At 34.0% G+C, this 20,442-nt stretch overlaps 1 protein-coding gene across 3 annotated transcripts in view; it reads right to left on the bottom strand.

The window, feature by feature from the left end:
* UNC13C (unc-13 homolog C) overlaps positions 1 to 20,442 on the bottom strand; it is a 753,954-nt gene that overhangs the window by 343,619 nt on the left and 389,893 nt on the right. For all 3 annotated transcript variants that reach the window (XM_050799780.1, XM_050799781.1, XM_050799779.1), the window contains one exon: positions 1,480 to 1,649. In XM_050799780.1, the coding sequence (XP_050655737.1) occupies positions 1,480 to 1,649 (170 nt within the window). The remainder of the gene's footprint in view (positions 1 to 1,479; positions 1,650 to 20,442) is intronic.

Below are 20,442 nucleotides of genomic sequence, written 5' to 3'. Positions count from 1 at the left end.
GAGTAGCTGTGACTACAGGCACATGGCACCATGCTTGGAGAATATTTTTTAAATTTTTGGTAGAGATGGGTCTCCCTATGTTGTCCAGTCTGAACTCAGACTCGTGGCCTTAAGCAATCGTCCCTTCTCGACTTCCCAAAATGTTGGGATTACAGGTGTGAGCCACTGTGCTAGGCACTCATATATGTTTTGTTAAAAGAACAAATTGGAGAAATTTCTGTTCTGACTTACAACTTTACTGCCTCAACCCAAGAAAATGTTAACGTATTACAGAAAAAAAAAGTCCACATAAAGATAAACCTCTTTCATAAAGAAATAATTAGTGAATGTTCCACAGAGTTAATGGCCTGAAATTTACTCTCAGTTAGTATCTCTATTTTCATATATGAAGTCATTTAATTTGGGCGTTGGATCATTATAGGAGAGGTAAAAATTCTACTCCAATCCATAAGAGTACCAATCTTCTTTAAGGAAGATTTCTTACAATAGTTTTGATAATTAGTTCTTAGTTTAACTTGAATCATCTGTGTTTAGATAAATTAAATATCTTTCTTTTGTTGCATTATTCTGTAATCTAGAGTTTCATGAATTTTATGTGACCTTCTCCTTTTAGTATGCCAATTATTTCATTACTAAAAGTATGCAGATTATTTTTTAAAGTCAAAAGCACTTTTTAATTTGTTAACATATGTTGGTATCCTAAGTGGTAATTCTTTTTAACCTGCGGAATGTGTCAACTCTTTAACTCATATCCAGCCAGCCCTCAAAAGTTTAATTAAAACACTTTATAGGATATGATTAAGACATCTTCAGATCATGCCTTTGCAGAAACTGAGGTGCCTCATATATTTTTACTACTATTAAATCACCATTGAAAATTCTGTGTTATTATTCTATTCCAGTAAAAGTTAAATCAAAACTTACCTTATTTAATTTCTGGTTCCATAATAATTTTTTAAAGCATTCCAACTAATCACCTTCTCAATATCTTCATCATGAGAATCCGCATGAGTTCCCATATTTACTTGGCTTTGTCAACTAAAGCCTACTTTTATACTATCATTCGAAAGCAATTCAAAATACATTTTTCCTTCATTGCCAAAATTCCATCAATGGACAAGAAGGAAATAAGTCAAACAGCATTAAATAATAGAGTATTTGTTTCCCACATATTTGGCAAAGGTTTATGAAGCTGTATTTCATGCATTAAAAATTAAGAATGCAATAACATTTTTCTCTAAAAGACATCTAGGTAGTTCTTGGAAAGGGTTTTCTCTTTTCACCTCAGATTTATCAAAGTCTTTCAATAGTGTTGAAAAAAGAATAGCCTTTTCTTGTCAATGAAATGAATCATCTAAAGTCCAACAGAATGTCCTGGAAAGGCATTGGTTATATTTACTTACATGGGAATATAATGCATGCCACAGGTATTTAGGGGTTTTATTTAACTTGTTTTCAAGTAGATAAAAAAATAATCACCTAAGTTGTACCAGACATCCATTTCTCCACTCAAGGTCCTCACTTCTACAATTGTTTGTCCCAGAAAATCATCTGACTCCTTTTTGAAATGTTGCTTGACTCTGGATTTAATATCATCATCTTCATCCCATACTCTGACTTTGATTCGATCTGTGGAGTTATGACACTCACTGAAAATAAATGTGGATAAGTTAACAACCATTGAAAACTGCTCTAAATTGCATCTGATGTTAGTACTTTATTTTCTATCTATTCTAGAAAGGCACAATATACAACATAATAAATGAGATAACCCATTGCATCTATCCATGGGATGTTGCAGGCACATAATGCAAATACACTGAAGAAAAGTTAAATAATGTTAATAAGGGAAAATCAAATCCCATTCCATCCTATTTCCTTCAACTGATTTAGATATAATCAAATATCGGTCAGAAATCTTTGCTTGTGATATTTTCACTTATGCCATATTTCCTATTGACAATAGTTATCTTGATAAAAATATCCATGCTTGGAAAATTCTTCACCATAAAAATAAAGCTAATTTTATTGCAATGGGAGTTGAGAATGTGGACTTCACAGACTACAAAATGACAATAGTAGTTTTCTGAAGGACTGGAAAAACTAAAAATCCCAGTAAGCACATAAGATATTATTAAATCAAGTAGAATTAGAGTAAAATCCTTCTGATTTAAAGAACAAACTGTAAATTCTAGTCCATTGTTAATTTCCAGGTTTCCTCCACCCTCTTTTGTTGAAGCAAGCTACTTAGTATTGCCTACACATATTACGGACTTTTCTGACACTATGATTTTTGTATACATTCTTCCCTAGGCTTTTCTGCCTGTTAACCAACCAATCTTTAGGAATCAGCAAGTTAACTGATGTATAGTATATCACTTTTCCTACAACTTATTGAACCATTTAGTTGTGATCAACTGTGTGTTCCCTGTGTACCCTGTACATGATTTCCTCTAGCACAGGGGCTTTATCTCAGGGTTCATGGATGAGTTCTGAGCACTCTTGAACTTGGATTAAAATACATATTATATATATATATATACACACACACACAGAGAATATACATATTATATATTATCTATATAATCTATATAGATAGATATAGATATCTATCTTTCTATATAATCTATATCTGTATTATCTATAATTAATATAGATATACGTATAAAACATGTATTTTATGCATACATATATGTGTGCATAAAATATATATACATGTATTATACATATGTATGCATAAAATACATGTTTTATACATATATATGTGTAAAATATATACATAGAGAGAGAGGAAGAGATCATCTTTATATTTTCAATTATGAATACAGGCAACAAACTACAACAGCATTTTTGTCATCAATACAACCACAGATACTGACATATAACATTATAAGTGTTATGAACCTTAAAATATTATTTGTACCTATCATTAAACTAAAACTATGTTTCAATATAATTGATTTAATTCTATGAATTTTATTTTTTATATGAAAAGGTACATTTTGAAAAGACATCCATGGTTTTCACAAGACTTCACAACAGGTTCATGGTGCAAAAAGTATTTGAGAATTCCTAACAGTATAATGTCTCTTTCATTAACTTATAAGGCAAAATAATACGGCACATACAAGAATAATATTTGAATCTGACAGGCCTATATGCGAATTGTAGCACCACTGTTTCTACTTAACATAGGAGTTTTCAACACAGAGCATTTTATTAATTTCTGGGACATTTTTGGTTTTCATAAACATTCAAGGACACTACTCTACTGGCATTCAGTGGAACAGGCTAGAGATTTAGACACCCCACTATGTACAGGACAGTGTGCATGATTTAAAATGACCCATCAGGCATTAAGGAAATTGCTTAACCCATTGATAATTATCTTAGCTCAGGATGTAATTCTTTTAGGTAGAAACACCATGTCTTTTGCATGGTTTACTAGACACTGAAATGTCCTGGAAAGGAACTAGCATGTCACTCACTAATCAAAGAAGGTTTTGTTGTTGTTGCTGTTAAGAAATTCAACGAGGCTTGTTTTCCATTTTGAAAAATTACATCACCCATGTCAAAACTACACAAAGCATTTGAACTATAGTGTTTGAACTATGGTATTTATAGTGTTTGTATCAGTGTGCATTTGAAATGGTCCTATTCATGTTAATTCTATCGACTGTGAAAGCCTGTGTCTACTATGTATTCTAGGGTAGTTGTAGCCAAGCCCTTACACGTTAAAATGCATATTAGAATACTTTTAGTTCTCCTTCATTTTAGGTTGGAACATTATACTGATTTTTCAAATTATATCTATATAGGTTAAGTCATACATTACTTTGTTTCAGCATAAAATGGGTCATTATGAATTATTTTACATAAAAATGAATCATTGGGTCTGACAGGGTTGAGAACTACTATGTCTGCCTTACTTAACTTCTATAAATCTCAGTTACGTTATCTATAAATAACAGGGGATAATAACACTTATCTTAGAAAATGTTTGTGAGAAATGGTAGATAATACCTAATAGCAGTTAGCACAATGCAGGCAATGTTTGATCCCTATTAGCTATAATATGCCATTATTCCATAAGTTCCACACATTCTTTTCGAAGTTAGAGCCTATGTTTAATATATCTCTTATTGATTATTTCTGTCATGTATCTTTCAACAAATATTCACTAAAGTCTGCAAAGTTTCACCAAAGTAAAATCCCTTTTATATTTGAGGAAAAAATAATTTTGTCATTCTTAGAAATATATTCATAAACATGTCTAAGTTTGCGCTATTTTATTAGTAAAATGTGGTAGAAATTGTGGGGAGAAAGGAAGAATTAATCCATGACATTGTGTCTGGAGCAGCTAACAAAGCCTACTATCAACCATGGAGAGCATTCAGGCTAGTAACACTCCCATTGACTCAGAATTCCCGAGATAACTGTATGAACCCACACCTGAAATTATTGTAGCAAGCATATTTGGATAACCTCTTTGGTAATTTGCCCAAAATTTATATTAAAAATGGCTAACATTTTAAGTTCCTTGCTCTCAAAAAGAAGAAAAGTCTAAGTAGAAACAAAGACACAGCTACTAGTTTATTTCATTCTTATCTCAGAAAAAGAAAGGCATTTTAGAGTAGCAAAAGAGACAGTTATCATCTTAAACTTAACTCTCAATACACTGCAAATGCAGAAAGATGTCACTTTTTGATAAATAAATCATCAGAGTTTATATAAGCCCTGGAAAGAGTTCTAATGTATTTTTTACCTGCAAATAGCAGGCACAATAAATAGCAAGCTCTAGATAATAAAGATTGGTAAACATTTCTAGAATCTATTCCTTCACAAGAAAAAATATCCTATCTCATTTTGAGGCCAAATTTTTTGAGATTCTAGTTTTTACTACGAAAGCAAGGTAAAAATTTATTAAGTGGTTAAATATACACACAAATAGCAATCCATACAAAATAGTAGTAAATATATGGGTCGATAAACATACACACATGGGCATGTGTCTTTCTACATAATATATATGATATAGAAAAAGGAGGGAGAGACAATACTATCTTTCTTTCCAAATTTCTGTTTAAAATAAATGTGATACAAATAGATGAAGGACAAATATAAATGACCAATGATGTGCTTTGTATAAGTGTACTTGCAATTTGCCTTGAGAGTTTGAGTCTCTCTGCATTTCTGATTGACTGTTTTTTTCATTTTTTTAATTAAATGAACTTTTTATTTTAGAATAATTTTAGATTTGCAAAAGACTTGCAACAATAGCACAGAACCTTTCTGTATGCCCTGAACCCTAATTATTTATTAACCTGTCACATTACTAATATTTGTCACAACTAACATTGGTTTTACTTTTATTCCCCATAAAGACTGGCCAGCTCTTACATTCTTTGTCTTCCAAACAGCTGCTTTTTGAGGAATATTAAGTTTGCCATTATGTTTCACATTGAAACTGTCAGAAACTTACATTTTTACTTCACAGAGCAAAGGTAAGAGTGGGGTTGCTGTTTCAAAATGTTGAAGATTACCTAAGGGTGTCGTGATGGGTTTGAAACTGGAGATTCAGTTGATGATTCTGTAGTGGAGAAGCATCATGTATGGAGGCCCAGCCTCTCGAGCATTGTGCTTCCATTTTGACCAGATCCCTCCTTGTGTTGCTCATCTTCTGAAGACTCAAGTTAGATAACTCACTTTCCTGGATTCCTTTGCAGCTATGTTCCAGGTATTTACCCTGCATTCAAGCAAGGTGTAAACTCAAAGTGGCACAGTGTTCATATCATGGGAACTGCTTTCCCCCCCAACAGTGGATGCTATATAGTACTGTCATACAGGGTTTCACAGTACTATTTAGTCCCGAGGGGCAAAAGTATTGATTGGTGTTTTTCCCAAAGAAACGCTGCCACATAACTTGACCCAGTTTCCACACAGTAGCTTTAGAAGCTGGTACTTTAACCTCTACAATGATTCTTGAGTGACCTACTAGTCTATAAAGAATCTTTCTCTGCCTAAACTAACCAAAGTGGACTGCTTTGTTTGCAACTAAGAATACTCACTAACATAATAATTGTTAAAGCACGAAGGCAATGGCAAGTAACCGAGTCTAAAACATAGATCTGACTCTGTGGAGGAGATGCTGGTACAGAGAGTGAAGACTTAATCACCTCAGGCTAGAAAGCCGATACATTTTGATATGCAATTGCAAAACAGCTGGTCAAATCTTGCTCACTATATGTATAAACTTTGACCACCATGCCAGCTGAGGCTTCTTTATTAGTGAGAATGGTAGGAAATAAAATTCAGAATATTGCCAAGTGATTATTGAATGCTTCCCCCTTTCAAAAATATACTACCATACACAGAGAGACATTCACACTGAATCTAGACAGTTTATAGGTAGAGATGCAAAGGAGAGCAGCCATGTTCAAAAGAGGCGCATTTGCTAGTGACCTGCAATGTAAATTGACTGAGAATATTACAATTTGGAACTCTGCAGGGTTGACAAAAGCCAGCTGATTCTATATTCAAAAAGGTACCTGTACAAGCAGAGGTTTCTAAGTGCAACTTCAGAAAGAGATAAAATTGTTGCCCGAGGGCTTTTCCAGCACCATCCTTTAAAAGGCCTTCGAGTGAAAATGAATGGTAGCTTAGCAGCAAAAACCAAATTAAAGGTGTTGCATTCTCACCCTGGAATATTATTTTTCAGGAACTGAGGCTGCAGCCATTAGGTTAAGGGAGATGAATTGATCAGAACAGAGGAGCCAAGAGCTAAGAGCCAAAATTGTCCAGGCTTATGTGGTTACTTGCTCATAAAATTGTCTTAGAGCCCATCTCCTGGAAGCCTGGTAAATTTTCCAGGAAACAGTATTGCCCAAAAGTCATATACACATGCAGAGAAGCTAAAGAAATTGTTGGTGGCAGATGCTATAAGTACACTCATACAACAACCTTTCAAACCACTCCCCTCCTTCCCTTTTTAGTTTTATGCAATTTTCCAACCTCCCCTGCAACTAGAGATGGACATTAGACAAAGTTCTTCCAATGAGATATGAGCAATAGTCTTCTGATGCTGTCTCCTCTTTTTTCTACATTTACTACCCTGAAACATGGATGTATAACAGCCTTCACCAAAAATGTTAAAACAGGAAGATAAAATAAGCTTTGTTCTTTGAAGGGATAATTGAGTTACCATACCAATATCTGAACTTCTTGTTGAATGAAATAAACGAATCTCTTCTTTGCTAATGCTGTGGCTTCATGTGAGACTGAACACAATTCTGATTGGATCAAGTAGGAAAGAATACAAAACATAGTAAGTTAATTTTATTTGATTATGTCTGAAATAAATTTAAATAAGTTTAAGAACTGTTATTAGTTTTTATACTTGCTGTGTTCTGTGGCATTGCTTAACTATTTAAAATGTGTTTCACAAACCTTGACTTTTATGAAAATATACAGGTTTGCATTTTAGCTGGGAAATGATAGGCTCTTGTAGTAAACAATTTGACAGCAAGAGAAATATCCTTACATACAAGAGGAAAAAAAAATCTATCATGTGTAATAGAGGGAGAATGCATAGTCTCACTAAATCTTATTCTACTAAACCATTTCTGTACTGAATAATTTGTTAACCAAGACTCCGGTTTAGGGTTTACCAGTTTGTGAATTTGGCTTATTTTTTAACAACAGAAATTAAGATTTTTTACTGCACAAACTTGATATATATAGTACTGCTAGAGCCAAGTTATTTGTTTTGCAGTTTTTCTTTAATTAAAAATAATTCTCTTCTTAAAGAGTGATTCATATTTCTAATTTTAAATGTTTTCATTGTTAAAGAGAGAGCTGGTTTTGTTTCCATGGGGATAAAGTATTTTATTCCATCCAAAATTAAAGAAAAATATATTCCTTTTCTGGCCTCAGGATTATTGTATGTGTGTCTGTGTTTTGATTTTTGTTTCTAATTTACAGGTGCTGTATCTCTGTAGAGCCAATCACTTGTTTGGCCAATTTTCTTTTGGCAGCCATAAAAACGACTAATTTCCTTATAATTGCTTATTCCACCTTTACAAATATTTTCAGATATAGAGTCTCCTAGATATGGTCCAAGTAGATATTTCCTCTCATTAAAGCAAAAATTTTTTTGGCCAAGTTATCAGTGTTTAACCCATCATGAGATGGATTGCTCTACCTAGAGAAATGCTCATGGCTTTCATAAAGTTAGTAAAGCCTGATTGCCTGACTTCACTGGAAAAAAACAAGTTCCTGCCCAAGTAACCATCTCGGAATATAACAGCATTGCTGAAGTAATATATTAGAAGAGAGTTGTTAAATATCGAAAACTGCACTTATAGTTGGGCTAGATCTAATGAAGCAACTAAAATATATTTCACACTGCAACTATACCAGGAAAATGTCAATAGTAAGTGCTGTCACCGTTAGAAATCATGTTCGTTAAGAATATCTAAAAATTCTAGCTACATATTTTAATTGTAGAAAGATCCTGTAATATTTAAAATAGTATTGTGCCAGCTTTTATTAAGAGATATACTGATAAATAATGGGCCAGGCATAGTGGCTCATGCCTGTAATCCTAGCACTTTGGGAGACTGAAGCGGACAGATCACTTGAGGTCAGGAGTTCAAGCCCAGCCTTGCCAATAAGGTGAAACCCTGTCTCTACTTAAAATACAAAACAAATTAGCCTGGTTTGGTGGCAGACACCTGTAACTCCAGCTACTCAGGAGGCTAAGGCAGGTGAATCGCTTGAACTGGGGAGGTGGAGGTCGCATTGAACTGAGATCGCACCACTGCACTCCACCCTGGGTGACAGAATGAGACTCTGCCTTAAAAAATAAATAAATAAAATAAATAACTACCGAATATACACGATTAATAAATATATACATATATAAAAATATATATTCATTAAAATAAGCTATAAGGGTATATATCAAACTATCAAAGTATAGGTGATACAATTTGTGAAAATGTTACTTTATTATTTGTATTTTTTCTGTTACAATAAAAAATGTATTTTCCAATATCTTCTAGTAATTGTGAATGATCTCATTCCAACTGGGCCTGGAAGGCAGGGCATCAATTGAGAAAATCATCAGCAGAAACCTCCTGCCAGAGCCATCCTGAGGCAAAGCAGCAGCGGCGGCCTTTCGAACAGTAATTAAATTCTCTAGTTACAGCTTAATTCCTTAAACTCTGACCCAGCAAATGGAAATCCTATAAGACACTCAACTTTCACATTTCCTCTTAGTGATTGATCATGAATTATGTAACCCACTTCTATTGCAATATCGGTGTCTCACTTGTTATTGCATGAAGATCCCTAACACTATTATCTTCCAATTCTATTACAGTAGATGGACAAACTCTAAGTTCAAAACCCAGTGATGATGCAGAGAAACTTTTCTCACCTACATTTAACAGGAGCAATTTAGTTATTGGAGTTAAAAAACAAAAATAAAAACAAAACAAAAGAGTCCTGAACACTTTAAATTCTCTCATAGTTTTTCTTTGTACTATTAAGGCACTGTAAATCCATTTTAGAAGTCAATAACATAGGAGACAGTGAAAATAAGAATAAGAAAGGAATTACATTATTAGCATGACTTTTGGAAAAGGAGAAGAGGAGTTCACGCACTGGCTTTTAAGGGTTGACTGAAGAAAGTACTTATATTTTAACAGATCACAGAAACAAAGGGCAAAATATGACCTTATAAGCTACATTAATTTCCCGGAACCACCTTCTAGACCCCACAGTTAGATTATAAATCTTTCAAAGTCTTGTATTATATGTTTATATCTAGTGATTTCTCCACAGATAATGTTGCAGAATAAACTTGTTTTACCAGCTGTTTCGATAACAATTAAATAACATTAAAACAGCTGAATAATAACAGTAAATGAATACTAAGCTCTTAAGATACTATCAAAATTATAATGTAAAATATAATTATTAATACTATTAAAATAATAAACATAAAAAACTTGCTTAGGAAAATACCCCGTGTTCATTTTGCTACAAAAAGAGAGACTACTTAGGAAGAGAGATATCAGCAAACAGGAAGATCAAATTGTTCTCTCAAGAAATTAGAAATGTGTCTGTGTGTGTGTGTGTGTGTGTGTGCGCGCATGCGTGTATGTGTGTGTGAGCGTGCACATGTGTGCACATGTGCTCGTGGTGATTTCTATTGATCATTTCTTTGATTCACCTTGTATTTTCCCAGCTCAAACCCTGTATTCATGTTTTTCCTAGTTAAGGATATCTTTTCCCTACTCCTCTGGTGGACGCTTACCTGTCTTTCAAAACCCACAAAGGAAAGTCATCCCTGTGTGAAAGTTTCCTGGGAGCTTTTTGTTTGTTCCAAGCTCTAGCACCTGCAGCAAGTAGGTATTCAAAATTGTTTGCATAATAAATAAGAGAAACATCACAGGTAGGAGTAATCATACTCTTCCTTTTTATTCCTCATTAGACATTACAAATATACTTGTTTGGATTAGTGGCATAATTATTGTAGCTGAAATTAAACTATTTGTTTGAAGAAACAAGGTCCACTTTGGATGTATGTTTGATATTTATTTAATATTTTAATAAAGAAATTATCTTCCCAAATCTGACTTTTATTTAAGTGGTGATATGTGTTCTTTCTAAAAGCTTAGCTGCCCACAGAACAAAGAGTTATACATCAATAATCTCTAAAGTCATTGGTTGTAATGAGGAACAAAAGATAATATAACTGTATAGGGACTCGAACAGTATCTGTTGCTGTTGTTTGTGGTTTTCTTATTCTAGCTATACTATTCCAAGATCTGTGATTCACAGTATCAGTTACACATTTTTTGTATTTCACTTTGAAGGTCAATATGTATTAGACATGATGGAATAATAAAAGTAGCTTAGAAAAACACCTGTCTAGTTCAAATTCCATTTGCTAGTGAGCCACTCACTAGCAATACGACTTCGGGCAAGTTGCTCAATTGCACTGAGCCTCTGTGCCCAATGAATAAAACTGAAATATTGATAATTACTTTTAAGGTGATTAAATATTACATACACACACACACACGTATATATACACACACATATATATCACATAGAAATGTGCTGGGCACTTAGATTTTTAATTACAGGTAACTGGTTGCAACTAATTACATTATTCAAATGTATAAATATGTTCCACCTTAACAGCAATGGACATGTCAACACAGATATATAAAATAGAATACATTTTAATTTCCTAATTATAAAACCCAGGAGATTGATTAAATAATGTATATATACTGGTACAATAAAATCATATTCAATTATTAAGAATTTATGTTTAGCAATATCTTTTACAATGCGGAAATTTTTACAAGGGATCACTGACACAAAAACACTTATAATGTAGCGATTATCATGATTCTAATATTTAAATTTTATATTATTTTGTATATATGTTTATGATTGTGTATATATGTGATTGGATATATATATAGTTGTATGTGGATTTGTATATATACCCATATTGTTGAAGATACATATATATAATTGATAGTGACAGGAGGCAGCCAGATGCCTAAGCAGATAGGGTTGGGCACCAGGTGAAACCCCTCCTTAAAGCTGAATACAGTTTAAAGCCTGAAAGTCAAGCTGAAAATTAAATCCTTGAACTGGATTCCGAACTTGTCTTCCTGTTTGACATGCTTTCCTCCGATTGATCCCCACCCTTTGTCTATTTTATACATACCTGCCCTTTCCTAATTGGTTTTCTACACTTTCATGCCCAACTTTGAGTGAGGTTTTCACATTAACCTTTTTTACATACTCACAAACCAATCAGCATGCACACCTCATCCTGTGCCTATAAAGACCCCAGCTTCAGTCAGTAGAGGGGAGACAGCCTGACTTTAAGGAAGAGACAACAAGACTCCAGGGAAGATGACCTGATCTTCCAGTCCCCTCTCCAGCTCCCCTCTTCACTGAGAGCTGTTTTCATCACTCAGTAGAATTCTCCACCTTCACCATTCTTCAATTGTCCACATGACCTCATTCTTCTTGGACACCAGACAAGAGCTTGGGACCCACTGAGTGCAGGTACGAAGAAAAGGCTGTGACACTGGCCCTTTGCACTTGTCAGCAGAGGGCAGCCACCCCACATGATGAGGCAAGGGGCCAACTGAGCTGCTAACACATCACCATCCAGGGACAACAAAAGTAAAGAAGCACTGTAACATCCCCTCTGGGGTTTTGGCGTCGTGGGCACCCTCACTTGGGCAGTGCCATGTTCCCCTTGAAGTGACACACCTGGTCTGGCCACAGGCCCCACATGGAGCTTACTGAGCTTACAGCTCAGAGCAGTTGGCTATATCCCATGCTTGCTCCCTCCCTCCTGCAAGAGGTTGAGCGCAGTGGGACAAGTAGACAGGGCGCCCCTTCCACAAGTCTGGCGAAGGGGCTGAGAAATATCCTGCATCATAATTACACATATAGATATATTGAAATGATATATATGTATATGTATGTATACATATGTTCATATATTTATGATTCTGTGTATATAACTACATATACGATCAGAGCTAGAGATAGCAAAATTTTTTACAGTGATTATCTACAAGTCACTCATATTATGGAGATGTAGTTCAGAATATTGGTTAAGAATAAGGGCTGAAGCAACATGATTCAAAATACCTAAAAGTAGAATCAACTCAAACACTACCAACCAGAGAATAGACAAAATGTAGTGTACCCATACAATGGAATAGTATTCATTAATAAAAAGAAACCACCTACTGAGACATACCACAAATGAATGAAACCCAGAGACATTAGGCTAAATGAACAAACCCAGATGAACACTTAAAATAAATAAATTGTATCATATGTATATTATACCATAGTAAAACTTAACAAGAAAAAAATAAAAAATAAAAATAAGTGTTCACTTTTGGTTCTACCATTTGTTGACTATTGTATTACTTAATCCCTTTGCCTTGGTTTTTTCTTCTGTTTAATGGTGATAATAATGATACTTATAACACTGTTGTAAGAATTAAATGGATCATTGTGTATATGTGTATCATTTAGAATAGCACTTTAGAGTGTATAGATACATAGACAATACTTGTAAGTTCTTTGGAATGAATGCATGCATTCTTTTCAACTTCATATTTGACTGAGAGTTGGTGGCTTTAATTTCTCCCACTATTGCATTCTGTAAATTACCAGAAAACTATAAAAGCAGTTAAGGAATAGAAGAGCTAACAGGCAAATGACCAGCATACCACATGCCAAACCCATACAGAAAATGCCATGAAAACATACATACAACTACATATTTAGCTTTAAGTATATATTTGGTTCTCTCTCTCAGTCCTTTCAGTATTTCTTTGTCCTTCTCTGAAAAGTCTTAGCATTTGTGTCTTGATAATAAATCTTAAACACAAAGCACTTTTCTGGAGTGTATGATCCAATTTTCTTATTTCAGAAAAGGAAACCTCTGTGTGAATACTAACAAACATTTTGCACTAGTAACAATGAGTGAATTGGAAAGAAAACTGTGGATGTAAAAGTTTTGGAAAAGTAATAGCACTTTATAAACTATTACAATGATTTTTATGCTCATATAGTCACTCTGTTTAAGTAAATGGAAAATTTAAAGACTTTTAAAAATATTGAGTGTTGGCCGGGCATGGTGGCTTATTCCTGTAATCCCAGCACTTTAGGAGGCCGAGGCAGGCAGATCACTTGAGATCAGGAGTTTGAGACCAGCCTGGCCAACATGGCAAATTCTCGTCTCTACTAAACATACAAAAATTCCCTTGGCATTGTGGCACGTGCCTGTAATCTTGGTTGCTCAGGAGGCTGAGGCGGGAAAATTGCTTGAGCCCCAGAGGCAGAGGTTCCCATGAGCAGAAATTGCGCCACTGCACTCCAACCTGGGCCACTGAGTGAGACTCTGTCACAATTTTTTTTAAAGTACATATATATACACACACATACACACACGTATATATGTACATGCATGTATATACATATGTATATATGTATACATATATATGGAGAGAGAGCAAGAGAGAGAGAGAATGTGTTTTTCAGAAAGACGGAACTCTCCTCTATCAATTTCCATCTGCAGTGAGCACAATTCTTATTGTGATAGCTGTATCCAGTTCGTTAATTGACTTACTGAATGTTATTGTCAATATTTTAATAGAAAGTTATTATTTAGTATTAGTATTTGCCTTTAAAAAGTTTGATGTATTGTTATCAAAGTAGATACATGTATCTGCTGTGAATTTTGACAAATACAGGATCTTACTGTACATATCATTTACCCCTTTAACTTAACACATTGGGTACATCATGACACATCATTCTTTTTAATAACTATATTGTAATTCACTACATTACTGTGTCCTAATTTATTTAATTATTCCCCTGTGTACAGTAGATGGACATTTAAGTAGTTTCCATTTGTTTACCGTTACAAAAATTACTACACAGAACCACAGAACCCCTTGTATGTTTATAAACTTGTGAAAATATGTTAGTCAAAATATTAAAAGCAGCTTGGCTAGATTTAAAGTTGTGCATATTATATGCATATCTGTATACACACGTATTACTAAAATATTATCCAGAAACATGTATATGCTTACCCTTATATCTACTTCTCTATACTCTCATTAACACTAAGAATTTTTACCTTTTAATATTTGCTGATGAGATCATTGAAAACCTATCTTTTTATATTATATTGATTTTTAGAGAGCACATCCATCCTACAGTAAACAAAATACATATATAAATATTCATGCAATACTTTTCTTTTTTTCCTTACCAGCTTATCTGAACAGAAAAATATTCTAATGAAAAGCTTCACATTCCCACATCTAAAAGACCTCTAAAGAGATAATAAATATTTCTTGCCAGAGAAAAAGAGTTAAACAAAATAAATAGCCAGAGTTTATTTCTGGCAAGAAAACAGGATCAGTCAGCATTCATTTCTGTAGACACCTGGCATCCTTTCTCTTAGTTATTTCCCCACCTTCCTTGCTAGAAAAGAAGAGCTGCCATTCTTTCAAGAAACTTTGAGGCAATGATGGAAATGCCAGTAACAAGTGGCGGTTCCGTCAGTTTCCCAAACAGACTTTATCTGAACACCAAACTTGATTCAGGAGAGTCAATCACAAAAGTAAACACTGTCAACTAATATCCCTCTATTCCCAAATATCAGCACAGTACAGCCTTATACAAAGAAGATTGTACTAATCACCAAGGAATTGCTGGAGAAATGTTAGGAAATCTCACATTCCAATTAACTTTTCCACTTAAGTCTAAGCTTCAACCAATTATCTCAAATGGAGCAAATGTTCTTAAGAATTCACAAATAGTAATGTTGGTTATACCTCAGTCCTGTCTGGGCTCTTTTGCTAGATGTGAAAAAATGCAAAGAGATGGAATTTTTGAAGGTGCCAAGTCACTGCACAAATACTACAAAACACTTGGCAACACCTGTCATATTCTGGCACTGGTACCCATCTGTCTGCAGCATTGCTCTTTATCATTAAAATGCAAACTTAAGCGCCATAAGAACTCAAGTTGAATAAATATGTTAGGAACAGCTGAATGAAAAGTTTACCAGACACCTGTTTGAATGTATTTAATATTTCCAAAAGTTTGTGTAATAAAAGATAAAACAACCTGATTTGATCAAATATAAGCATAGCTTATGTTTTAAAAAGTATAACAAATACTATGCTGTAGATGATAAAGAGGTAAGACTGATGATTCAGATAGAAATCATTCTAATGAAAGTGATTACTTTAGGTTGAACTATATAATATTTACATTTTTGTAGGTCAAAAGGTTCAAATGTCAACAATTTCACGTGGTTTGACTGTGTAACGACCAGTTCTGCATGATGAAGTCTTGACTGTGTCCTAACTGACAATCCAGTATGTACTTTGCAAGTATAAGAAAGTCTATTATATTAAAAAAATAACCAGGGCATTCACGAAACCTAGTCTGACTATTAATCAAGATACTGAAGAGATCAGTGTGGGGGAGATGGAGAGAAGAACAGTATTGTACAGCTTAACAACAAAGTTGAGGAAGCCCTGGAGATCATCCAGATATACTAAATTTGATTCATTTGAGAACAGCATTGATCCTAGAGGGGATCATTTAGACATTAGTGAATGCTTTTCCAGAAATTCAGTCACTCCTCAGGGAACTTCCCAATTCCTCTCTCGCCAGATAGGGGATTAATTTTGTCTACTCAAAGAAATCTAAAGCTTTCAAGCTCACATGAGAACGTTATCCTGACATGTGACTCTAAAGTAGGGGCAGTAAAGAAACTTCTGGCTAAGAATTGTCTTGGAGTTCTAAAATCACAAGATCCATACTCATAAGTAGTGGTTGATAAAGAAAAAGGATAATATTTCTAAAAAGTGGTGAAAAGAGAGTTGGGTGCCAATTTTTAAAAAGGTACAGCAAAAGCTAGGCAAAATAGAAGTCTCAGGTCAGGATAGAGTGGCCAAAGATGATAGATAAGGAAAGTTAGGTCAGTAGAGGGCATTGACATAAGAGTTATTTTTGAGTTGCATGCCACACTGATCCCTTTTCCATAAACAGAAAGTCGTCTAAGGGGATTGTTTCTCTCTGATTGTGCACTGGCTACAACCTGTACCTAAAGTACTCTAACTGTAGAGTAGCCTCCAAACTCTGAGATCGCCTAGAGTGCCAGTTCATAAATTTATCAGCTATTTAATTTCCCCCAACTGTATCATTTTTTCTACATTACTCTCATATTACAAAATAGATTGGGTTCAAATCATTCAGTTTCATCTCAATCCTTGTGACTGAATATACAATTGAAAAATAAAACTGAATGATTTGTTTTAATTCCTCCTTGGAACAAAGCAAGGAATAATTGCTTAAAATTAAATATTTATTAAAGCATGACTTAAACCATTTTAAATATGGCCCTTGTACCAGCAATATTAAAAAGATAAAGTTAATGTCTCCTTTATGATGAAATTTTTCCAGCACACATACTTAATTATCTGCCAAGAGTAGAGTTTTATAAAGTAATAAACCTATGATGCCAGAGGGTGCCTTAGACATCATCTTGCAGTGAAAAGTCATGCCAAATGTTCCCCAAGAGTTAGTGGCAGGTTTCCATCTTGTGTTTTCTTAACCTTATACGTTGTTCTGTAAGGACGGGGTGAAAAAAGATGACATGGATCTAATCATAGTAAAAGCTCAGAAGGTTACTTCCTACTTCTTATTTTAGTGCTTTAACTAAGTCAAAAGAAGTGCTATCCATTTTATTGTCCCCCCAAGTCCAACTCTAGTCAAAATCAGCTTCAAAGTTTACTGGGTAGAGACATAACTGAAGGAAAATAACAAACATATCATGAAGACTAAAGGCCTTCTTAACATTTCATCAGGCAGGAAAACATTGTGGAGATGCTAATAAAACTGTCAACATTGGAGTTCATATCATAATGTTTGGGTATCATGCACAGAAAAGACGGAATGTCTTTGGAATTACTTGGAAGAAAATGTCATTGAAAACAGGAGAAATAAGAGTGAAGCAATAGTGTGAATAAATTTTTTAAATTAATGATAAAAGTTTATAGAAGATGCTTTCATTGATAAAAAAAATCAATTATGGAAGTTATCATTTGAAAAAAATTATTAAACAGATTTTTATGCCACTTTATACCCAAAATTATTTTAGGAGGTTCCCATCCTTAAGTAACTCAAAACTTAGGTGAGGAAAATTACACTAACATATATAAAATACATAAAAATTTGGAAGGACTGTATCAAAAATGATCTCAAATGTCATAAGACTAATGGGGAAAAATGTTAAATGCAAGTAGATGTGCCTGAAATCGCACATTCTTTTAATTTTGAACTTATATAGAACTCAGTGAGTAAGGTCTAAAAAAATTCACAACAGTATTACACCCTAATTAGCCCATCAAGGAACTTGGGGTTCTGGTTATACTATCTGTAATTTCATAAAAGTCTGAGACATTTTTCTCAGCCATAAATGTAAGGATGTAAACGCACATGATACAGTATCATGTGTTAAACACTGTAAACCATTAATGCCAGACCACAAACGATGGAGGTGGTTGGGGTCACTGATATTACTGTGTGGTCATCATGGTCATCATCACGGTCATCATCATACTAGAAGCAGCAATTTTATATCATCTTGAATTTGTGGGGTGTGAATAATTAGTGGAATACTGACTCTGCCAGCACAGTGAATGAATTATTTTTGTCCGAGTTTTTTTTTTCAATTGAAATACAATTAACTGCACACATTTGAAATGTACAGTATTTTAAGTCTTGGCATACGCATTCACCCGTGGAATCATCACCATGATTAACATAATTAAAGTTGTATTTCAAAAGTTTCTCCAAAAGTTTCTTTGAGCTTCTTTGTAATCAGTTCCTCTCATCCTTTCCTTTCCTTACTCCCCAGGAAAACACTGATCTGATTTCTTACATTGGAAATTAGTCTGCACTTTGTATTTTCTATAATTTTATATAAATGAAATTATACTGTAAGAACTCCTGTCTGAATTCTGTCACTCACCATAATTATTTTGAGACTTACCCATGATATTGTGTATACCTACAGCTCATTCCTTTCACTATTAACTAGTATTTCAGTCTCTGGATTTACCACAACTTGTATATCTATTGTAATCACCTATTGGTGAAGACTTGGGGTTGTTTTCAGTTTTAAGTTATTACAAAAAAGCAGCTATGAATATCTGTACACAAGTCTTCATATGGACACATGTTTTCTTTTCAATGAACGAATGAATTCTTTTCCCAAGTGGTTTACCATTTTATATTCCCACCAGCAGTAGAGTTCCAGTTCTACCACATTCTCACCAACATTGAGTGACAACAGGATAAAGGTATACAGGAGACAACTAGATGTGTATCATTATAACTTTCTCATATTGTATTTGAAGTAGTATTAATATTATGTTACTGGTAGGCTGTTATAACTTAAAGATATATACAAAATAAAATCTAAAGCAATCACTAAAATAACAAAATAATGAGATACAAATAACCCAACAAACTATATTATACACAGTTATAAAAAATATTCAAGAGGTCCAAAAAAGGCAGAAAAAAATAATACTAGGGGACAAAGAATATACCGTTATACTAAGTATGAAGTGATTTTCACATAGTTTTACTTGGAATTTCCCTAATAATGACATTGAGCATATTTTCGTGTGTTTATTTGCTATCAACACAAATCTCCCGTGTATACTTTATTCTGTTCTTGTTGGGCAAAGTGTTCTAAGTAGCATAACTACAAGTAGTATAACTATTTGTATCTTTATTTAAAGTGTATTTCTTACAGGCAGGATATGCTTGCATGTTGCTTTTTTATTCAATCTGACAGTCTCTGCCTTTTATTTGGGGCATTTAGATGTTTTTTATGTAATGTGATCATTGGCATATTTAAGTTTTAGTCTATCATCTTGCTATTTGCTTTCTGTTTCCCCCCATTTGTTTATTTTACCCCCTTTATAGGATTTATCATTTTTGATATTAAAATTTGTCTACTTTTGACTTTTAAACCATAACATTTTTTTGTTTTCTCTTTTTAGTGGCTGCTTTAGAGTTTATAGTACACACCTTTAAGTGAATATTTATGTGATAATAGAAGATGTAGGCATGAGTGGTGTTTCTTTCATTTTGCTTGTTGGGATGGATTATTTAGCAAAAATCTATTGGTCTCCCGAAGCCCTGGCTTTCTCATATGTAAAATGATAACAACAATCATAATGACAATGATTACATTGTGAAGTATTATACACATGATAAGATTTGAGATACAGTAAATGGCCACACAAATATCCATGCCTATAATTATGATGATATTTGCAGTGATTTGGGTTTTGTTTTAGATATTTCTTCCTTGCCATTAATATTTCTTCAACACATTGCTTACCTATTTCAAACATCTTTTGTCCAGCCTTCAAATACTACCTTGGTTTAAACATCTTTTACTTGGAGTCAAATATCTATCCTATTGTTAAGTTGGCAGCACCAGGCAGAACTGGCCGCTTCTCCCCCAACCTCCCTAGGACTGGCTCCCCCTACTGACGATGTTAGCCTCAGCATCATCTCCACTCCAATTGTAATTAAAGCTCTGGGGCAAAAAAAATCATGTGTTTTTCATATTTACCTCAGTGCCTGTAACACTGTGGAGAGTACCTCATACTTAAATACATGTTCAATGAATTATTTCTCTACAGAGTGTTGGGTCTGACACTAACAAAAAATGCTCAGAAAGCTGAATTTTACACTATATGGACCTGGGTCAACAGGGATCTGCAGACTCCCAGTTTGGCCAGGGACAGTACTAGCATATCGATC

The sequence above is a fragment of the Macaca thibetana genome, chromosome 7, assembly GCF_024542745.1.
Source record: "Macaca thibetana thibetana isolate TM-01 chromosome 7, ASM2454274v1, whole genome shotgun sequence".
NCBI classification, from domain to species: domain Eukaryota; kingdom Metazoa; phylum Chordata; class Mammalia; order Primates; family Cercopithecidae; genus Macaca; species Macaca thibetana.
This window is presented reverse-complemented; position numbering and strand designations above follow the sequence as displayed.